This window comes from Octopus bimaculoides, chromosome 28, assembly GCF_046866305.1.
Source record: "Octopus bimaculoides isolate indiv1 chromosome 28, ASM4686630v1, whole genome shotgun sequence".
NCBI lineage: Eukaryota > Metazoa > Mollusca > Cephalopoda > Octopoda > Octopodidae > Octopus > Octopus bimaculoides.
In genome coordinates this window covers 11,619,264-11,637,083 of record NC_142955.1, presented here as the reverse complement: position 1 = coordinate 11,637,083, position 17,820 = coordinate 11,619,264, and the positions used below count along the sequence as shown (strand labels likewise).

Here is a 17,820-nt window from a genome sequence, read left to right as displayed (position 1 = left end):
GCATTAGAACAAACTATGTGCTTACTCTGGTATATATATATATATATATATATGTATATGTATGTATGTATTTATGTGTGTATACCTGTGTTTGTCTCCCTGCCATTGCTTGACAACCAATGCTGGTGTGTTTATGTCCCCATAACTTAGAGGTTCTGCAGAAGAAACTAATAGAATAAATACTAGGCTTACAAAAAATAAGTCCTGGGGTTGATTTCTTTGACTAAAACCCTTTAAGGTAGTACTCTACCATGGCTGCACTCAAATGACTGAAACATGGACAAGAATAAAAGAATACACACACACACACACACACACATGATGGGCTTCTTTCAGTTTCCATCTACCAAATCCACTCACCAGGCTTTAGCCAATTTTGAGCTATAGTAGACTGCACTTGCCCAGAGTGCCAGGGACTGAACCTGGAACCAAGTAGTTGGGAAGCAAACTTCTTGTTACACTGCTATGCCTGCATCTGTTGTGTTTCTTAAATCAGCACACTTGATATTTTATGTTTAGGATGTTTGACATTAGATTAGTAACCACCAAAGTCTTAATCAATATATAAAACTAGCTGGTCCGGCCCATGTCATAAAAAGTGATGGCTAATTGTAGTATTTTATGTGTAAATATGGATGGTAAATCAAATTAATACATTTGTCAATGTTCACATACATTCACATACTTCCCTTGTACATGCACACATACACACATATACAAACACAGAGTTGACATGCTGTTTGATTTTTCTTTTCAGCATTGAATGTTCACCATCTCACCAGTTTGCCATCACCCCTTCCTTTCTCATTCATATGGTGTGACGGAGAAAAACACGAGAGTATTATTGTAGTAGATGCCTGCAACATCAACATTGTTTAGCATCTGCTTTCCATGTTGGCATCAGTTAGACGGTTTGACTGAAAACTGGTAAGCTGGGGACTGCTGGATGCCCTTCTTAACACCAACCACTCCAAGAGTGTAGTGGGTGATTTTTACATGCCACTAGCACAGGTGTTGGTTATGCAACACCTGTATTGGCCATGACAACGTTCTCACTTGGTTTGACAAGTCTACACAAGCACAGCATATTGCCAAAGGTCTCAGTCACTTGTTACTGCCTCTGTGAGGCCCAAAGTTCAAAGAGGTGCCTTTTTATGTGCCACCGGCATGGGTGCCGGGTATGCAACACTGATATCAGCAATGACTAAGCATAACAACGAAGCAATGAGCTGGCAAAATCATTAGTGAACCAAGCTAATTGCTTAGCAGCATTTCATTTGTTTTTACGTTCTGAGGTCAACTTTACTGTTCATTCTGTCAGCTTCAGTAAAATAAAAACCAGTTCAGCACTGGGGTCGATGTGATAGTCTTACCCACTTTTCCAAAATTGCTGGCCTTGTGCCAGAATTTGAAATTAGTATTACATAGGCGCAGGAGTGGCTGTGTGGTAAGTAGCTTGCTTACCAACCACATGGTTCCGGGTTCAGTCCCACTGCGTGGCACCTTGGGCAAGTGTCTGCTACTATAGCCTCGGGCCGACCAGAGCCTTGTGAGTGGATTTGGTAGACGGAAACTGAAAGAAGCCCATCGTATATATATGTGTGTGTGTTTGTCCTCCCACCAACGCTTGACAACCGATGGTGGTGTGTTTATGTCCCCGTAACTTAGCGGTTCGGCAAAAGAGACCGATAGAATAAGTACTAGGCTTCCAAAGAATAAGTCCTGGGATCGATTTGCTCGACTAAAAGGCGGTGCTCCAGCATGGCCGCAGTCAAATGACTGAAACAAGTAAAAGAGTAATAACAATAAGGCAGTGAGCTGGCAGAATCATCAGCATGCTGGGCAAAATGCTGCCAAGCATTTTGTCCATCTTTACATTCCGACTTCAAATTCTGTTGATGTCGACTTTGCCTTACATCTTTTTGGGGGTCAATAAAATAAGTACCAGTTGAGTACTAGGGTTGATGTAATCAACTTACTCCCTTCCCCAAAGTTGCTGGCATTGTGCCAAAATTTGAAACTAATACTGCCATATATATATATATATATACAATAACATCACCTTTCTTTTCCATTGTAATTAACGAGGCAGTGTCTCTGTTAACCCAATACAACCTGTCACATGGTTGGGTCACAGGCAACTAAACTACAGGGTGTCCACAAAGTCTGGGTACATGGGGATTAACACATACTTTAAGAAATTACTATTGGGTTATCCAGAAAGTTTGTGCTGATTTATAGTAGCTTACCTTTCGACTTATTTTAGAACATGGTTGAGTCCATAAATTAAGATTTGACTACACTTCCATTTAGAGCACAGTTTAAGCTATCTTTTCGTGGAAGAAGGTTTATGTTCCTATAACCTTTGTTAATTTTGTAACCCTTTAAAATGGAAGATAAAAAAGTTCATTTTCGGCACTTGATGCTTTTCTTTTTCCGTAAAGGGAAAAATGCCTCACAAGCAACCAAAGAAATAAGTGCAGTTTACGGTGATGTTTCTTTATCCAAAAGAGCTGTATGGGAGTGGTTTGCAAGGTTCCAAGCTGGAGATTGTAGCCTTATTGATAAAGAGCGATCAGGCAGGCCATCCACTACAGATGATGACCAAATCAAGTCATTAATTGAGAATAACCCACATTGCACAACCCGAGAATTGGCAGAAAGCCTCAACCTATCAAAATCCGTCATTCATGAACACCTGGTAAAGCTTGGGTACACAAATCGCTACGATGTTTGGGTACCACATGAGTTGAGTGAGAAGAACCTTTTGGAAAATCAGCACAAACTTTCCGGACAACCCAATATTTCTTATATTTAATTGTTTATGTCATGATTTTATTTACTCCACATACCCAGACTTTGTGGACACCCTGTACTAACCAAGCAAACTTGGTGAGGAGGAGGATTTATTGGACATCCTTCAAGAAAAATAACAAAACCTGTCAAAGGGTGAAGGACATCAAGACAATCAACAACCATCCAAAGTGTGAAGGCGCATGGCCTGGTGGTTAGGGTTTTGCACTTATGAATGCAAGATCATGGTTCCGGTTCATAGACTGGCTGTTCACTGTATTCTTAAACAAAACACTACTTTTTACATTGCTCCAATCTACTCAGCTGTGAATGGATAATCTTGTGATGGGTTGGTGTACAAGGGAGAGTTGGTGACCCTTGAACCTCATTTTGTACTCGGCCATCGAAAGGATGACAAGTACAACCTGTACTGTGAACCCCAACTGGTTGTTCGACCATGTTGAAAGATGAATGATAAGAAACTTTAATGACAAAAATAACAATGACTAGATTTCTCTTCAGGATGTCTTTATTAAGGATTCTAAAACTGGGATTCAGAGAATGATTTCAAATGTAGTTCATCAATATTTTATCGTCCACTTTCCATGGATCAGATGGAGTTTATTGAGATAAATTTTCTACAGCTGGATGCCCATCCCATTGCCAACCCTCATCTGTTTCCAAGCAAGGTAATATTTCCCCACAGCCAGATATGCTCTCATAGAATATTGGAAATAAATAAATGATACTGCTTGCATGACAGTGACACTCAGTTATAGCTGTCACATGATGTCAAGACATAGAAATACACATGCACACATACATATATGTAACACACATTGTAAAGTGGTTCGCTTTGAGGAGAGCATCCAGCCGTAGAAACCTACCCAAATCAGACTTGGTGCAGCTCTGGTCAAAGCATACAACCCATACCAGCATGGAAAACAAATGTTAAAAAATAATGATTATATATTTGTGTGAATGTGATATAATAATTGAATTGTACAGTATCATATATCCATTATGGCCAATGTTATCAATGGTTTCACACTAGGGGTTCAACGGAGTGTTAGGTAACAGTTCAGTTTTATAACCTCTTCAGAGGTAGCCATTATGGAATGAAATATGGTGACATATATATGTCTATATATGTATGTATATGTATATATATTGGGTAATCCCATAAATAATGCAGTTTTTTCAATTGCATGAACTAAAAGTCAGAAGGGGATGGGATAAACTACCTACATCAACTTACTTATTCTTAGTGCACGTTTTGAAGAGTGCAGTTCGATTTTAACATTATTTTTTTCAAAGCTATAATGGAAGTGACAAAGGAGCATATTTTGCTTTTTGAGTTCAATAAAGGCAACAACACAATTGAAAGTGCAAGGACTATTTATGCAGTTTGTGGGGATCTGACAATAAGCGCAAGCCAGTGTCAACGGTGGTTCCAGAAATTCCAAGCTGGAAACTACAGCTTAGACAGACTCGCCTGGAAGATCTGTAGAGCTCAATGAAGATGTTGTGCAAACTCTGGTGGAACAAAATACCATTGTAACTATTGAGGAACTAGCAGAGAAGCTTGGATTTGGTCATTCAACCATTCATCAACACCTGCACTAAAAAGAAAAACGACCATCTTTGGTTTCAAGATGAAAGGTGTTCTTCCATCAGGATTATGCTCGGCAACATATAGTGAGGATGACATTCCAAAGGCTGGAGCAGTTTGAAATGGAAACAGTGCCCCTACCCACAATATTTGCTGGACATTGCCCCATCTGATTAACATTTATTCTACAGTCTTCAAAATTATTTGGATGAAAAAAATAATGAATTCTGTAGACAAAGTCAGAACAGTAGTGGAGGAGTATTTTTCGTCACGGACGAGTGCATTTTGGAAGAGGAGCCTTGCAAGTCTACCAGATATGTGAAAGAACATTGTAGAGTATATTTTAGATTAAAAAAGAATTTTGTTTATCTTAATTTTGAAAAATAAAAGAAGTATAAGAAAACTGCAGCATTATGGGATGGCCCTATATATATATATGTATATATATATATATATATATATATATATATATATACACACACACGCACACACAGGGTGTGCTGAATAAACTGTCACCTAAATAAATTATGCAAAAAAGAAAATAACACTGGCATCTCATTTTAACAGATACATTTACGGGCTACATATGTTTCATAGCAAGTGGAACCTCAGAAGTAGTAACTATCCAAGTGAAGTGTATACTGCAGGCTACTCTTCAGGCCAAGGATATCTTAATAAAATGAAAGTTTACATTGTTGCAAGGAAGTACATGTTAACATGTTTATTGTATTTTGATACGAAAAAATCCACAACCTTCTGTTTCAATAAACCACTATTGTCCCTGAACGTTAGCTTGAAGCTAACTTTCTTCCAACACCTCTACACCTGGATCTTATATTTATATATACATACATATATGACAAGCTTCTTTCAGTTTCTATCTATCAAATGCCCTCAAGGTCCTTAATGCTAATTTATTTCTCTATGTATTCACTTGTAAGGTACAAGTATAAACTTATATCACACTGAACGATTTCACACGTATTTTACATTGATATAGTTTATTGTCCAGAGTGTATTCATTATAATATACAAAAGATTTTACGAACGTTTAAATGATAGTATTTATCTCAAAAGTGAGTGCATTTGTAGACTTACAAGATGAGAATTCAAAGTGAATCATTTCATAATCCCCAAAACATACATAATGGAAGGCAATAAAGCTGTAAAGAATTATTTCTCACTTGTCGCAAATAAAAGTCTTCCTCTTAGTATGTATTTGTCTGTGTTTCTTTAAGCCACTGTTGGAGACAAATGATTTTCCACATATTTCACAGCGATATGGCTTTTCTCCAGCGTGACTACGGTTGTGAACAACAAGATTTGAATCATTAATAAAAGATTTCCCACATATATTACAATGAAAAGGTTTTTCTCCGGTGTGTATTCTTTTGTGTTTTGTTAAATCACTGTTTTTGACAAACGATTTACCACATATTTCACAATGATATGGCTTCTCTCCGGTGTGTCTTCGTGTGTGGACAATAAGATTTGAAACATTAATAAAAGATTTCGCACATATATCACAATGAAAAGGTTTTTCTCCAGTGTGGATTCCTTTGTGCTTTGTTAAATTACTGCTGAAAGCAAAAGATCTCCCACATATTTCACAGTGAAATGGTTTTTCTCCAGTGTGTGTTCTCTTATGTATGGTCAAATTACTTTTTACCGTAAACGACTTCCCACATGTCTCACAATGGAAGGGTCTCTCTCCAGTGTGACTACGCACATGGATCTCAAGATACAAATTAGTAATGAAAGACTTCTCACATATTTTACAAGGAAATAGTTTTTCTCCAGTGTGTGCTATTCTGTGTATTTTTAAGTTATTATTAGTGATAAAAGATTTCCTACATACTTCACAGTGGAAAGATTTTTCTCCAGTATGACTACGTTTATGAATTGTAAGCTTAGAATTTTCAGTGTAAGATTTCCCACATATTTGACAATGATAAGGTTTTTCTCCAGTGTGACTTCGTTTGTGAACTACAAGACTAGAATTAATAGAAAATGATTTACCACATATATCACAACAATATGGCTTTTCCCCCGTGTGTGTTCTTTTGCGCGTTATTAAATTATTGTTTTTGATAAAATATTTTCCACATACATCACAAGAATACGGTTTTTCTCCACTATGTATTCTTTGATGTGTTGTTAAATTACTGTTTTTCATAAAATATTTCCCACATATTTCACAGTGATGGGGTTTTTTCTTCTTGTGCATTTCTTTGTGTTTAAGGACTTCATGTTCTGAAGAGAAAGTTTTCTTACAAATCTCACACGAATATTCAAGAATGTTTCTGTCAAGTGATGTTTGTTTAGTTAATGCTTCACTATGTAAAGGTTTCTCACCATTGCATGTCTGTATTAATAAATCTACACCATTGAAAACGGTTGAGTAAGAAGAGTCCGTGTAACTGGCGTTCTCCATATTAATTCTGCAGGAAATTCTTAAAAATTGAAAAATATTTGTGAATACAATCTATTAGGGTTTGGTTTCTTGGTTATCATGAGATTCTGTCTCCATATGTAGAATATACAATGCAATATATTTTCTCCTTGCAACAAAAATGTTCTTTGTTGAAGAGATCCTTTCTAAGTGTTATATATATTGTGGTGGACAAAAGCATTTCTAATTTCCTCATTAATAAATGTAATTAAAACGAAGAGCAATATAAGGTTACATTATTTTTTTAAAGTTTCCTTAATGCTATCTTTTTTTAAATTTTATTTAAATGTTTAAAGCATATTTTTTTATAGCAGCCAGAATTCTGTTTTTAATGAATTTCAATAATTTTCAAAAATGTTTTTCGTGTTTCGTCTTTCTAGTTCAGTCTTGAAGCCAATTACTAGCACGCGCAAATTTTTCAGGAAAGCGGCTTAGTTAAACTTTAAATCAGCAACACAGATGAATATAAAAAGATGGCATTCTTTCGGTTGAGATAAGACTCCCCTGAATTACCGGAACAAACGCAAAAATGCGTTGAAATTGGTTGTTATTGTTGTTAGAGAAGTGGATTGACAGACTCGTTAGAGTGTCAGTTTGAATGCTGTAGACATTTTCATTCTTACTCTCAGCACTCCCAGTTCAAATCCCGCCGAGGTAAGCTTTGCCTTTCATTCTTACCGAGTTGTTAAAATAAAGTACTAGTCAAGTACTGGGAGAATTGGTTCAATCAATTAACACTCATCCAAATTTCAAGTTTTATACTGAGAAACAGTATATTTGTCAACGCAGTCAAAAACTTTTGGTCAGCGTTGTTAAAAATATATTTCTCATTTGAGGAATTCATTACGAAAAGTAAACAAACGTACGATTATTTTATTTGAAAGTTTCAGAAGAGACATTAATGAAAGGAGACATTTCTGTCCTAGGACAAGAATAAAACAATGACAAAACAAACAGCCCTATATGTGTACGTGTTAGAAAATGTAATGACATATAGCCATCAACGAAACATTCGAGTGCACGATTAACCTACGTTGAAGTATCTCCTTATTCGTTTCTATAATTCAAGGAATCCAAGTCTGAGAGTAGTTCTTAATAAATCAGGATTGTTCACCGCAGATTGTAATGAAAGGAAACACTGTTTTATTTTGTTTGCTTTTCTTTTTTTAAGATTTGAAGTTCGACAGAAAAATGAAGTACCAGGAAAAATAATTCATTCATTTGTTGTTGATTAAAATCCATTTCCCCAGTTATGTTAAATAGGGAACAACCAGAAATATTTAATCATGAAGGTGATGGCACACCGATCGTAAAACATGTAGGTTACTACATATTATCCCCAAACATTAACGTTCATTTTAACATGAGGTAATTACTACACACATTTCACGATTAAATTAACAGAATTAATTAATAATAGATATACAAGGTAAGCGGTGACGTTGATATTTTTTCTCTCGTTGGATACAGCGGTGATACATGTTAAAAGTCCCTATAATAATTTAAAATCATACAGTCAGCTATATCGGTTTGCTATTTCAAGTGTGTCCAGTGCATGAGACATCAAAAAGCACCATGTTGCAAAATAACAATTATGTTTTAATTAACGAAGTAAAAATCATAAGTTATGCTCTTTTTCTAAAAGAGACTTGGCTGTTCTGCAATAATAGTAATGTAGCGTGGCTCAAGTGTACTCTTCGGTAATATTTTAAGTAGCTTTGTTTTAAATTAAGCCAAGATTGTTGTAATCTCTTGCAATAATTTGTGAGATAATAAGTTTCAAACTTAATTAGTTTTTCTCTTCCCTTGTCTTTAAATTCGAATTTTAAGTGTTCTTGATAGTTTTCTTTAGGAAGTGAATGACAAAAAATTGTTATTTACCAAAATAGTGAAGCACAACAGAATTTTAAATATTTTAAAACTAAATGATATATTTATGCTAGATAAATATGTTTTCCAGCTATTTTTACCAAAATATCTGTTATATACCTGTTATCCACATAAATCTGTTTATAGTGAAATATCTTTAATTACACCATATATATATATATATATATATATATATATATATATATATATATATATATATATATATATATATATATATTGAGAAGTCCACTGTGTGACGTTATTATTTTTCTATAATAATGCCCTCTATATAAATATAAACGAATAATTATATTCTTGGGAATAGACATTTCCCTTATGAATTTTTTTTACACACTGGCTTCTTGATAAAATTCTTGTAAAAGAGTTTTATCCTTTTTTGAATTTATTTATCAAATATATACACGGAATACATTCAATGTTGAATTTTTTATTCCTGTCTCCACATGGGTACCCAGAAACAACCCGGAAGTATTTCCCGCTTCTTTGATGAAGATATATACAGATAAACTTCATTCCCTTTACTCTGTCGGATACGTAGTTGTTCGGTTTTGGTGAGGTGAGAATTCTGTTTATTTATATATATTTTTGGAACAATATTGTGCTGATGAACGAAATCTAGATTCATTCTAGTAATCGGGAAATCGGTCGATACACAATTAAGTTTATTTTAAAAGAAAGTTGGTCATCTTCTGTTGGTTGTTTTTTCCTCGCATTAGGTACTAAATGTGGTTATTTTGAGAAGTCCACTGTGTGGTGTTATTATTTTTCTGTAATAATGCCCTTTATATAAATATATCATCATCATCATCATCGTTTAACGTCCGTTTTCCATGCTGGCATGGGTTGGACGGTTCGACTGGGGTCTGGGAAGCCAGGAGGCTGCACCAGGCCCCAATCAGCTGGATGCCCTTCCTAACGCCAACCACTCCAAGAGTGTAGTGGGCGCTTTTTACGTACCACTGGCACAGGAGCTAGAGGAGCTGGCATCGACCACGATCAGATGGTGCTTTTTACATGCCACCAGCACGGAAACCTATCAAAGCAGCACTGGCATCGGCCACATTTGGATGGTGCTTTTTATGTGCTACTGGCATGGGGGTCACAACTACAATTTCCATTTGATTTGATTTTGGTTTTGATGTACTTGACTCAATAGGTCTCCTCAAGCACAGCATGTTGCCCTACGATCCAAGACACTTTTGAGTGGGCTGGTTATGCAACATTGGTGTAGGTTACAGCTGTGAACTCACTTTATTTGCCGGGTCTTCTCAGTCACAGCATATCTCCAGAGGTCTCAGTCTTTTATCATTGCCTCTGTGAGACCCAACATTCAATATATATATATATATAAAAATATATTTGCACATATATAAATATGTATACAAGGTGTGGTGAATAAATTGTTGTCTAAGTTACACAAAAATGAAAATAACATTGACATTGCATTTTAGCAGATATATTTGCCAAAATTACATAAAAATATCTTGAAATACTAAAGAATAAATTTATTCAATAAAATCGCCATTAGCTTCAACCACTGCCTCCAGATGGCTTCAGAATCTCCTGTAACTCTTCTGGATAATCTCCTTGTTTAAGTTGGTGAATGCTGCCATAATCCTTGCCTTCAGTTCTTTATTGGCGTTATAGGGAGTTTTGTTGGTCTCTTGCTCAACTGTGCCCCACACATGATAATCAAGGGGGTTGCAGTCTGGGGAGTTAGGTGGCCAGATTTGGTATAAAGGGGTATCTTAAAGATCAAAATCTAGATGCGATGGAGCAAAACAAACTTCATACTCAGAAAGAGAACCCTAATTATCTCTGTCTAAAGAAACTTATTTTGATTTTGGCATGCAATGTAATTATTAATTAAATTAATATATACGACTATAGTATTTAGAATCCTGAGCTTTAAATTCTTCTGGGTAGGCAGGAGGATGGAGTGCGTGGTGCAGACATACTCTTAGCAGAAAAGTGGGTAGATATGGTAACTGAGGTAGTCAGAGTGTGCGATAGGGTTATTAAGTTGAGGTTTATCATGGATAGATTAACAATTACAATTATCTCTACCTATGCTCCACAGGCTGGGCTGGCCAGCAATCAGAAGGACCGATTCTATGAGGTCCTTCTGCAGACTACCTCAATGACAAATGACAGAGGCTTCATTGTTGTGGCTGGCGACTTTAATGGGCATGTTGGGCAGCATTCTCATGGATTCCATGGTGTATATGGTAGTTATGGTATTGGCACCAATGCTAACTTTAGAAAGGCAGCCAGCCACCTAATTTCTTATCAGTCTGGTGGGAATATAAGCCAGGTTAATTACATCCTCACCAGGTAAGGGGACAGGCAGATGCTCACAAATGTGAAGTCTTTCCCAGGTGAAGAGTGTACATCATAACATAGGCTATGAGTTAGTGACTTCAGAATTAGGTTTAGAGAGATTAAAAGACATAAACCACATTGGAAAAGGAGATTATGGAAGCTCACAGACCCAGCAAACCAACAAAAATTTAGAGACATCCTACTGGAGGCCTTTGACAAAAGAGAGGAGGAAGGGACATATAGCTTAGAGGATAACTGGGAATTCCTGAGAGACAATTTAATGGGTGCCACTGACCAAATCTATGGTTGGTGCAAAGTCCCAGCCAGGCCGAGGGTGACTTGGTGGTCAAACAAGGAGGTGGGTAGGGCTATAAAAGCATAGACAGGCCTGAAAGGACTGGAAAAATGGTGGAAGCAAAACATTATGTCAGGGAGCCAGAAGGGAGGTTACATGATAGGTTTATATAGCAAAGGGAACAGCAGAAGGTAAGAAGCTTGCCAATGTTATGCAGCGTGAGGTGTTCAGGATTGCAAAGTAGTGTATCAGAGAGAATAAAGATGTGGTAGGTGAGAAATGTGTGCGAATAGACACTTAGTGAGTCAGAGAAGAAAGATGCATGGGGATGCCATTATGAAAAGTTAAATGTGGAGAGTAATCGGGAGAAGGAGAGTCTTTCAAATATTGAACCAATTGAGGAACCAGCAATCAGAGTGGATAGCAATATAATAAATAAGGCAATCATGAAAATGAAGACTGGAAAAGCCCCTCAACCATCAGGTATCACCGCTGATGTGATTAAAGATGTGGTAGGTGAGAAATGTGTGAGATATGGCCTTGTCACTCGCATAGTAAATCAGGTTATTCAGGAAGTTGTCGTCCCCAAAGACTGGTGTAGCAGTATTATAGTCAGCTGCTACAAGGGTAAAGGTGATGTCTTAGACAGAAACAACTACAGAGGTATCAAAAACAAGAATCGTGCAATCTGTCTTTCACTCTGAGAAAGCAATCCTTTGTTACAAACAAAATAGCTTTTTCAACTATCTTCAGCCAGTTCTTATTCCAGCAGCCATGCTTTTAGGGCATCCTTCTCCACTGCTAATTAGGTCACTTACAAAGCAAAAACTATCTACAGCCTCTAAAGATCTTCCTGGGCATTGCAGGAATCTATTTTCTGTGTTCTTAGTGTTCACTATTCCAGCACACCTGTCACACACAAAGACTACTCTGTCAGTTAATCATCCTGTGATTCTACAGCATCTTTTAGGTGTCCATAGCTTACATTGCATGCACCATATGGAATTTCAACCTACACCTTCTCGACATGTAAAGCAGGACCATTTCCCTAAAGAGATTAGTAATTTGTCTGTTTTCCTGCTTACTAGAACTTTGGTCTTTGCTAATTTAACTCTAAGGCCACTTGATTCCTGGTTTTACTGGCACACCTGAAGTTTCTTCTTTAATTCCACTATAAATTCAGCTATAAAAACACGGTCATTAGCATAAAGAATCTCTCATGTACACTCAGTCTTCAACTCTTCTGTTATTGCCAAGAACACTGTGAAAAAATAAGTACTGATCTCCTACCTGCAAACTAAATTCATTGCTATACTCATTGCTGAGTTTCACTTTACTGACAGCACCACGGTACATGGCTTGACTGGTTCTCACCAACCACAAGATATGAGACTGAGGGATGGTGTCAAAGACTTTCTCCATCCTGACATATATAAAGAACAAAAAGAAGTTAAGAAAAATAACTCAGAGAAAACAGTTGCATGAATCTGCACAATAAAGTTATATGAAATCCATCATTTATTGAAACTATCATTGCTGACCTGAATTTTTACATTGATACAGTTACTATTGTATATGAATACATGCATGTTTTTTTAAGTGAATCCTTTGAGGGAATGTGTCGCCACAGATATAACACTGATATGGTTTCTCTCCTGTATGAATACGTACATGTATAGTTAACTCACTTGTTCTAGAGAAAGATTTACCACAGGTAACACACTGATATGGCTTCTCTCCTGTATGAGTAAATATGTGTGAAGTTAAGTGACCGTTTCTAGAGAATGATTTACCACAGATATCACAGAGATATGGCTTCTTTTGTGTATGACTTTGCTTGTGTTCAGCTAAGCAATCATTTTGAGAAAATGATTTACCACAGACATCACAGTGATATGGCTTCCCCATATGAATTTGTTTGTGTTCACCTAAGCGATCTTTTCGAGAGAATGATTTACCACAGATATCACACTTATACGGTCTCTCTCCTGTGTGAACACGTACATGTACAGTTAAATCACCACTTTGGGAGAATAATTTACCACAAATGTCACAGTGATATGGTTTCTCTCCTGTGTGAATACGTTTGTGCATAGCCAAGTTACTTATCTGAGAAAAGGATTTACCACAGGTTTCACACTCATATGGCTTCTCTCCTGTATGACTTCGCATGTGTATGGTTAAATTAATGTTTCGAGAGAATTTTTTACCACAGATATCACACTGGTATGGTTTCTCTCCCGTGTGAGTATGTTCATGACTAGTTAAACCACAACCTGGAGAGAATGGTTTATCACAGATGCCACAGGGATTTAGCTTCCTTCTTGTATGAATTTGTTTGTGTCTAGTTAAACCAGAACCTTGAGTGAATGATTTGCTGCAGACATCACACTGATATGGTTTCTCTCCTGTGTGAATACGTTTATGATTAATCAAAATACTACATCTAGTGAATGAATCACCACAAATATCACATTGATATGGTTTCTCTCCTGTATGGGTACGTGTGTGTATTGTTAAGTAATGACTTTTTAAGAATGATTTCCCACAAATATCACAGTTGTATGATGTTTTCCCTTTCTTTTTATTCATGGCACTTTTAACTGTCTTAAGTTGAGACTTGTTCACACATAATTCATTTTCCATTGTTCTTTTTTTATCGCAACAACATAGAGATGTTTATCTTCTTGACATTTATTTATGTTATTCCTATTGACTATTTCTACTACTGTGGTCTTTGTCAATATCTGATGTGGGTGGTAAACTTTTTTTAAGTCTGTCCAAGTTTAAGTCAAATGCAAAGTCATCTTGTTCACATTCTAGACAATTAAGAAAAGAATTAATACTATCAATCTTAATTCAGAGAAAAATATTAGCAAATTGCCACAGAAAGTTATATAAGTTCAGTAAAACTTTTTCTTTGAGTCTTTAAAAGATAAACACTGATGACGTATCTGATGTACACAATTCTTCGATGTAAACGTCATTGGCTATTCTGAAATAGTAGAGAAACAACAGTGTAAGATACAGGAGATACATAAAATACAGCAGTATGAATTTCAGAATATTTCTTATAGAGATAAGCTGTAGAAATAAACATTTGCCTGAACATTTGAACTGGTCACCTCTATTTCTAAGATGTATATTATAACAGTGTAGATAAATGAATACATGTGTAGTATAGGTGTGGATGCATTGTTAAGAATCTTGCTTTCTAACCATGTCGTTTCAGGTTCAATTTCACTCTGTGACAACTTGGGCAAGTGTCTTCTACTAAAGCCCTATCTCAACGATAGATGGTGTCTGAGTGAAAGCCTGTAATATGTGTGTTGTTTGTATTATGGACTCTTCCATCGTTACACCATAGATGTTGGTTCTGCAATTTCTTGCTGAACAACCATACAGACGCTTTGTGTATAGTGATCAAATGTTTGTGTACACATGAGATCACTCCCTCCAACAAATCGACATTGCGTCTACAGATGCACATAAGCGTGCTCATGCATCAGACGACGAAATGATCACAGAGCAATGTGAAATGAAGTGTTTTGCTCGAGAATACAACACACTACTCGGCCTGGGAATCGAAACCATGATCTCACGATTGTGAGTTCAATATCAGTTATGCCCAATATCCTAACTATTAAGTCATGCACTTATGTATGTGTGTAATCAATTAAAAGAATGCAGTGGACTTGCCCTGTGAAGTGGAAAAATCCAATGTCTAAGGTGTCTGGTCAAATGACCAGACATGACCCTACAAACTATATTCATCGGCTGAGACAGCAGTCGATAGACTTTCAAACAAAGCTAGAGAATACGCACATCCGGTGTTTAGGGTTTGGGTTACGCCGAAAATGGGTGGTGCGCATATTCTTTACCTCCGCCGACTTTTCTTCAACACAATATCAATACCGGGACTCACGTTTTATATGCAACAATGCAGTTAAGCATCTCTTGCAGACAGATTATTCCGGCCCGTATAGTGTATTAAAAGTATTTGGCTTTGAACATTCATGGGAGACTGTCAGTGTTGATTGACTTAAGGAGGCTTTCGTCGGGTCTATTCCTCGACTACAACACTCCCATCTTCTTCTGTCACACATAAATATAACGCATTATCTATCAATAGGATAACCAAAAGTGCAAGAAAAGACATTAACCGGTTTAGATATACTCGTACATTTTTTTTGTTAACATACAAACACGCACACACACAAAAAGGCTTTATTTTTAAAGTTCCCACGAAAAATAGAACTGCAGAACTTTGTATTTCCTATGAATTTTTCCCTGAATACTTTTTCTCCACAATTTTTTATATAGATAGATTGCCCTTCAATACTGCCTATTTGGATTTTCATATCTTCTAAACATTAAAATGTTTCAGAAAAATATACAATTTTGAAAATAACCATGAAATTCCCACAGGTACTGCTAGTCTGTATTGTTACATCTTACCTGTTATACTGCATAAATCTGTGTTTGTAGTGAAATACCTTGAACCAAATCTTATTGCCAACACAATTTAACCAAAAGTAATTGCTCACAATAGAAATTACAAAAGTCGACTCGGAAACACAAACGGTGAACAAGCGCCAAGAAAAATATAAATGTACTATTTGTAAAAGATTAATCAAGAAGTATATATATATGTATATATATATATATATATATATATATATATATATATATATATATATATATATATATATATACAGAGAGAGAGAGAGAGAGAGAGAGAGAACACTCGCTATTAGATGTACTCGATGGTTTTAAAAATCTTACTTAAAATACAAAAACAAAGGGATTCTATAAATTTCTCTATCTGCGATGTCCGGTAGACTTGTTACAGTGTCATATCTTGAATATTTTTTCTGGAAAATAATGAAGTATCGAACGAACTTTAAAAGTGTTCAAAGAATGTGTTTCTCAAAAGTAAGTACTGCAAATGAAAAGGACATCAGATGATAATATCACGAGGTTTTAGATCGTTTCGTTTTCTCCATATCGCTGTTTTATTTAGTGAAATTGAAGTGAAACAAAGAAAGAAAATGATTCATGTAATGTTATGTTTCAAATATCCCTTACAACAACAAATTATCAGAAGTAAAAATAGACAACATGAAATGTATAGATTCACCTCAATAAACGAAGATTGGGGATGAAAAACTCGAACGATAAATTTATGGAGAAATATATAAAGAAGTATTTCAGTCATCAGCTGGATCGGGACTTGTCAGCGAACCATTCCTGAGACGTATGCGGTGGCTGGGCCGTTAACAGCGATGCTCTTGTCATCGCTGGCGACTCGCTCTACCGAAATCAGGTAATGCCCGTGAGGGTGCTTGGTTGTTCCAAAGCCTTAACCTTGCCATCGCACGCGGTAATACCGTTAGCCTGCGTCAATAGGTTCCGTTGAACCTTATGATGTTTGACCAATTGATTCACTTAGTATAGAATTCATCGAGGTCGACTATGCCCTTCATCCTTTCGGGGTCGATAAATTAAGTACCAGTTGCGTACTGGTTGATTTAATCGACTGGCCCCTCCCCACAAAATTTCAGGCCTTGTGCCTAGAGTAGAAAAGAGTATAGAATTCACGTTTTCCTTTCTTTCTTTCTCTCACCTTTCCCCACTCATGTTTGTGTTTTCTTCTGCTTTGGACTTGTATTTTAATGTGGTTTTGTATTGTATATGTATCATATACATACGTGTTATATACTCATTTTTGCCAGCATTTTCATATCTTCTAAACATTCAAATGTTTCAGAAAAATATACAATTTTGAAAATAACCATGGAATTCCCACGGGTACTGCTAGTCTGTATTGTTACATCTTATTTGTTATACTGCATAAATCTGTGTTTGTATATGTCAGGATGGAGAAAGTCTTTGACACCATCCCTCAGTCTCATATCTTGTGGTTGGTGAGAACCAGTCAAGCCATGTACCGTGGTGCTGTCAATAAAGTGAAACTCAGCAATGAGTATAGCAATGAATTTTTGCCAGCTGAGTGGACTGGAGCAACATGAAATGAAGTGTTTTGCTCAAGAACACAATGCGTCGCTCGGTCCAGGAATCGAAACCACAATCTTGCGATCATGATGCTGACACCCTAACCACTAGCCTTTACCTTAAACTATATATTCATCGAAAATTGTACATTTATATTGAAGAGAAAACAAGAATTGCAGAGATATTAAATAATTCATGCATCATCCATATTAAAAATCAAATTTCCTCCTGCAAATACTGAATTCGATTTTGGACACTGACCAGTCTTACTATTTTATCTCCACCTACCTCAGTCTAGGGAAACACAAAAGGTTTTATTTATTCCAATTTAGACAATCTATCTGATTATACCAACTACTCTAATACTACAAAGATAACATGATTCCCATCATCTCAAATGTAATGGAAATAGTTGTAAACAACTCCAGGCATACCTACACT

At 36.3% G+C, this 17,820-nt stretch overlaps 2 protein-coding genes across 2 annotated transcripts; both read right to left on the bottom strand.

Annotated features, from left to right (window-relative positions):
- Positions 1–4,498: 4,498 nt before the first annotated feature.
- Positions 4,499–8,332, bottom strand: LOC149130569 (uncharacterized). The gene has a single exon (XM_089344041.1). The coding sequence runs from the start codon at positions 6,837–6,839 to the stop codon at positions 5,586–5,588; it is 1,254 nt and encodes a 417-aa protein (XP_089200167.1). The 5' UTR covers positions 6,840–8,332; the 3' UTR covers positions 4,499–5,585.
- A 4,509-nt stretch (positions 8,333–12,841) lies between these two features.
- Positions 12,842–15,978, bottom strand: LOC106883589 (uncharacterized). Its single transcript, XM_089343831.1, has 2 exons — positions 15,823–15,978; positions 12,842–14,359 (listed from the first exon to the last, which is right to left on the bottom strand). The coding sequence occupies exon 2, from the start codon at positions 14,008–14,010 to the stop codon at positions 12,931–12,933; it is 1,080 nt and encodes a 359-aa protein (XP_089199957.1). The 5' UTR covers positions 14,011–14,359; positions 15,823–15,978; the 3' UTR covers positions 12,842–12,930.
- Between the last annotated feature and the right edge of the window lie 1,842 nt (positions 15,979–17,820).

Excerpts from the sequence above, each read along its gene's own strand:
- LOC149130569 (XM_089344041.1), bottom strand. The coding sequence starts at position 6,839 with ATGGAGAACGCCAGTTACACGGACTCTTCTTACTCAACCGTTTTCAAT.
- LOC106883589 (XM_089343831.1), bottom strand. The coding sequence starts at position 14,010 with ATGGAAAATGAATTATGTGTGAACAAGTCTCAACTTAAGACAGTTAAA.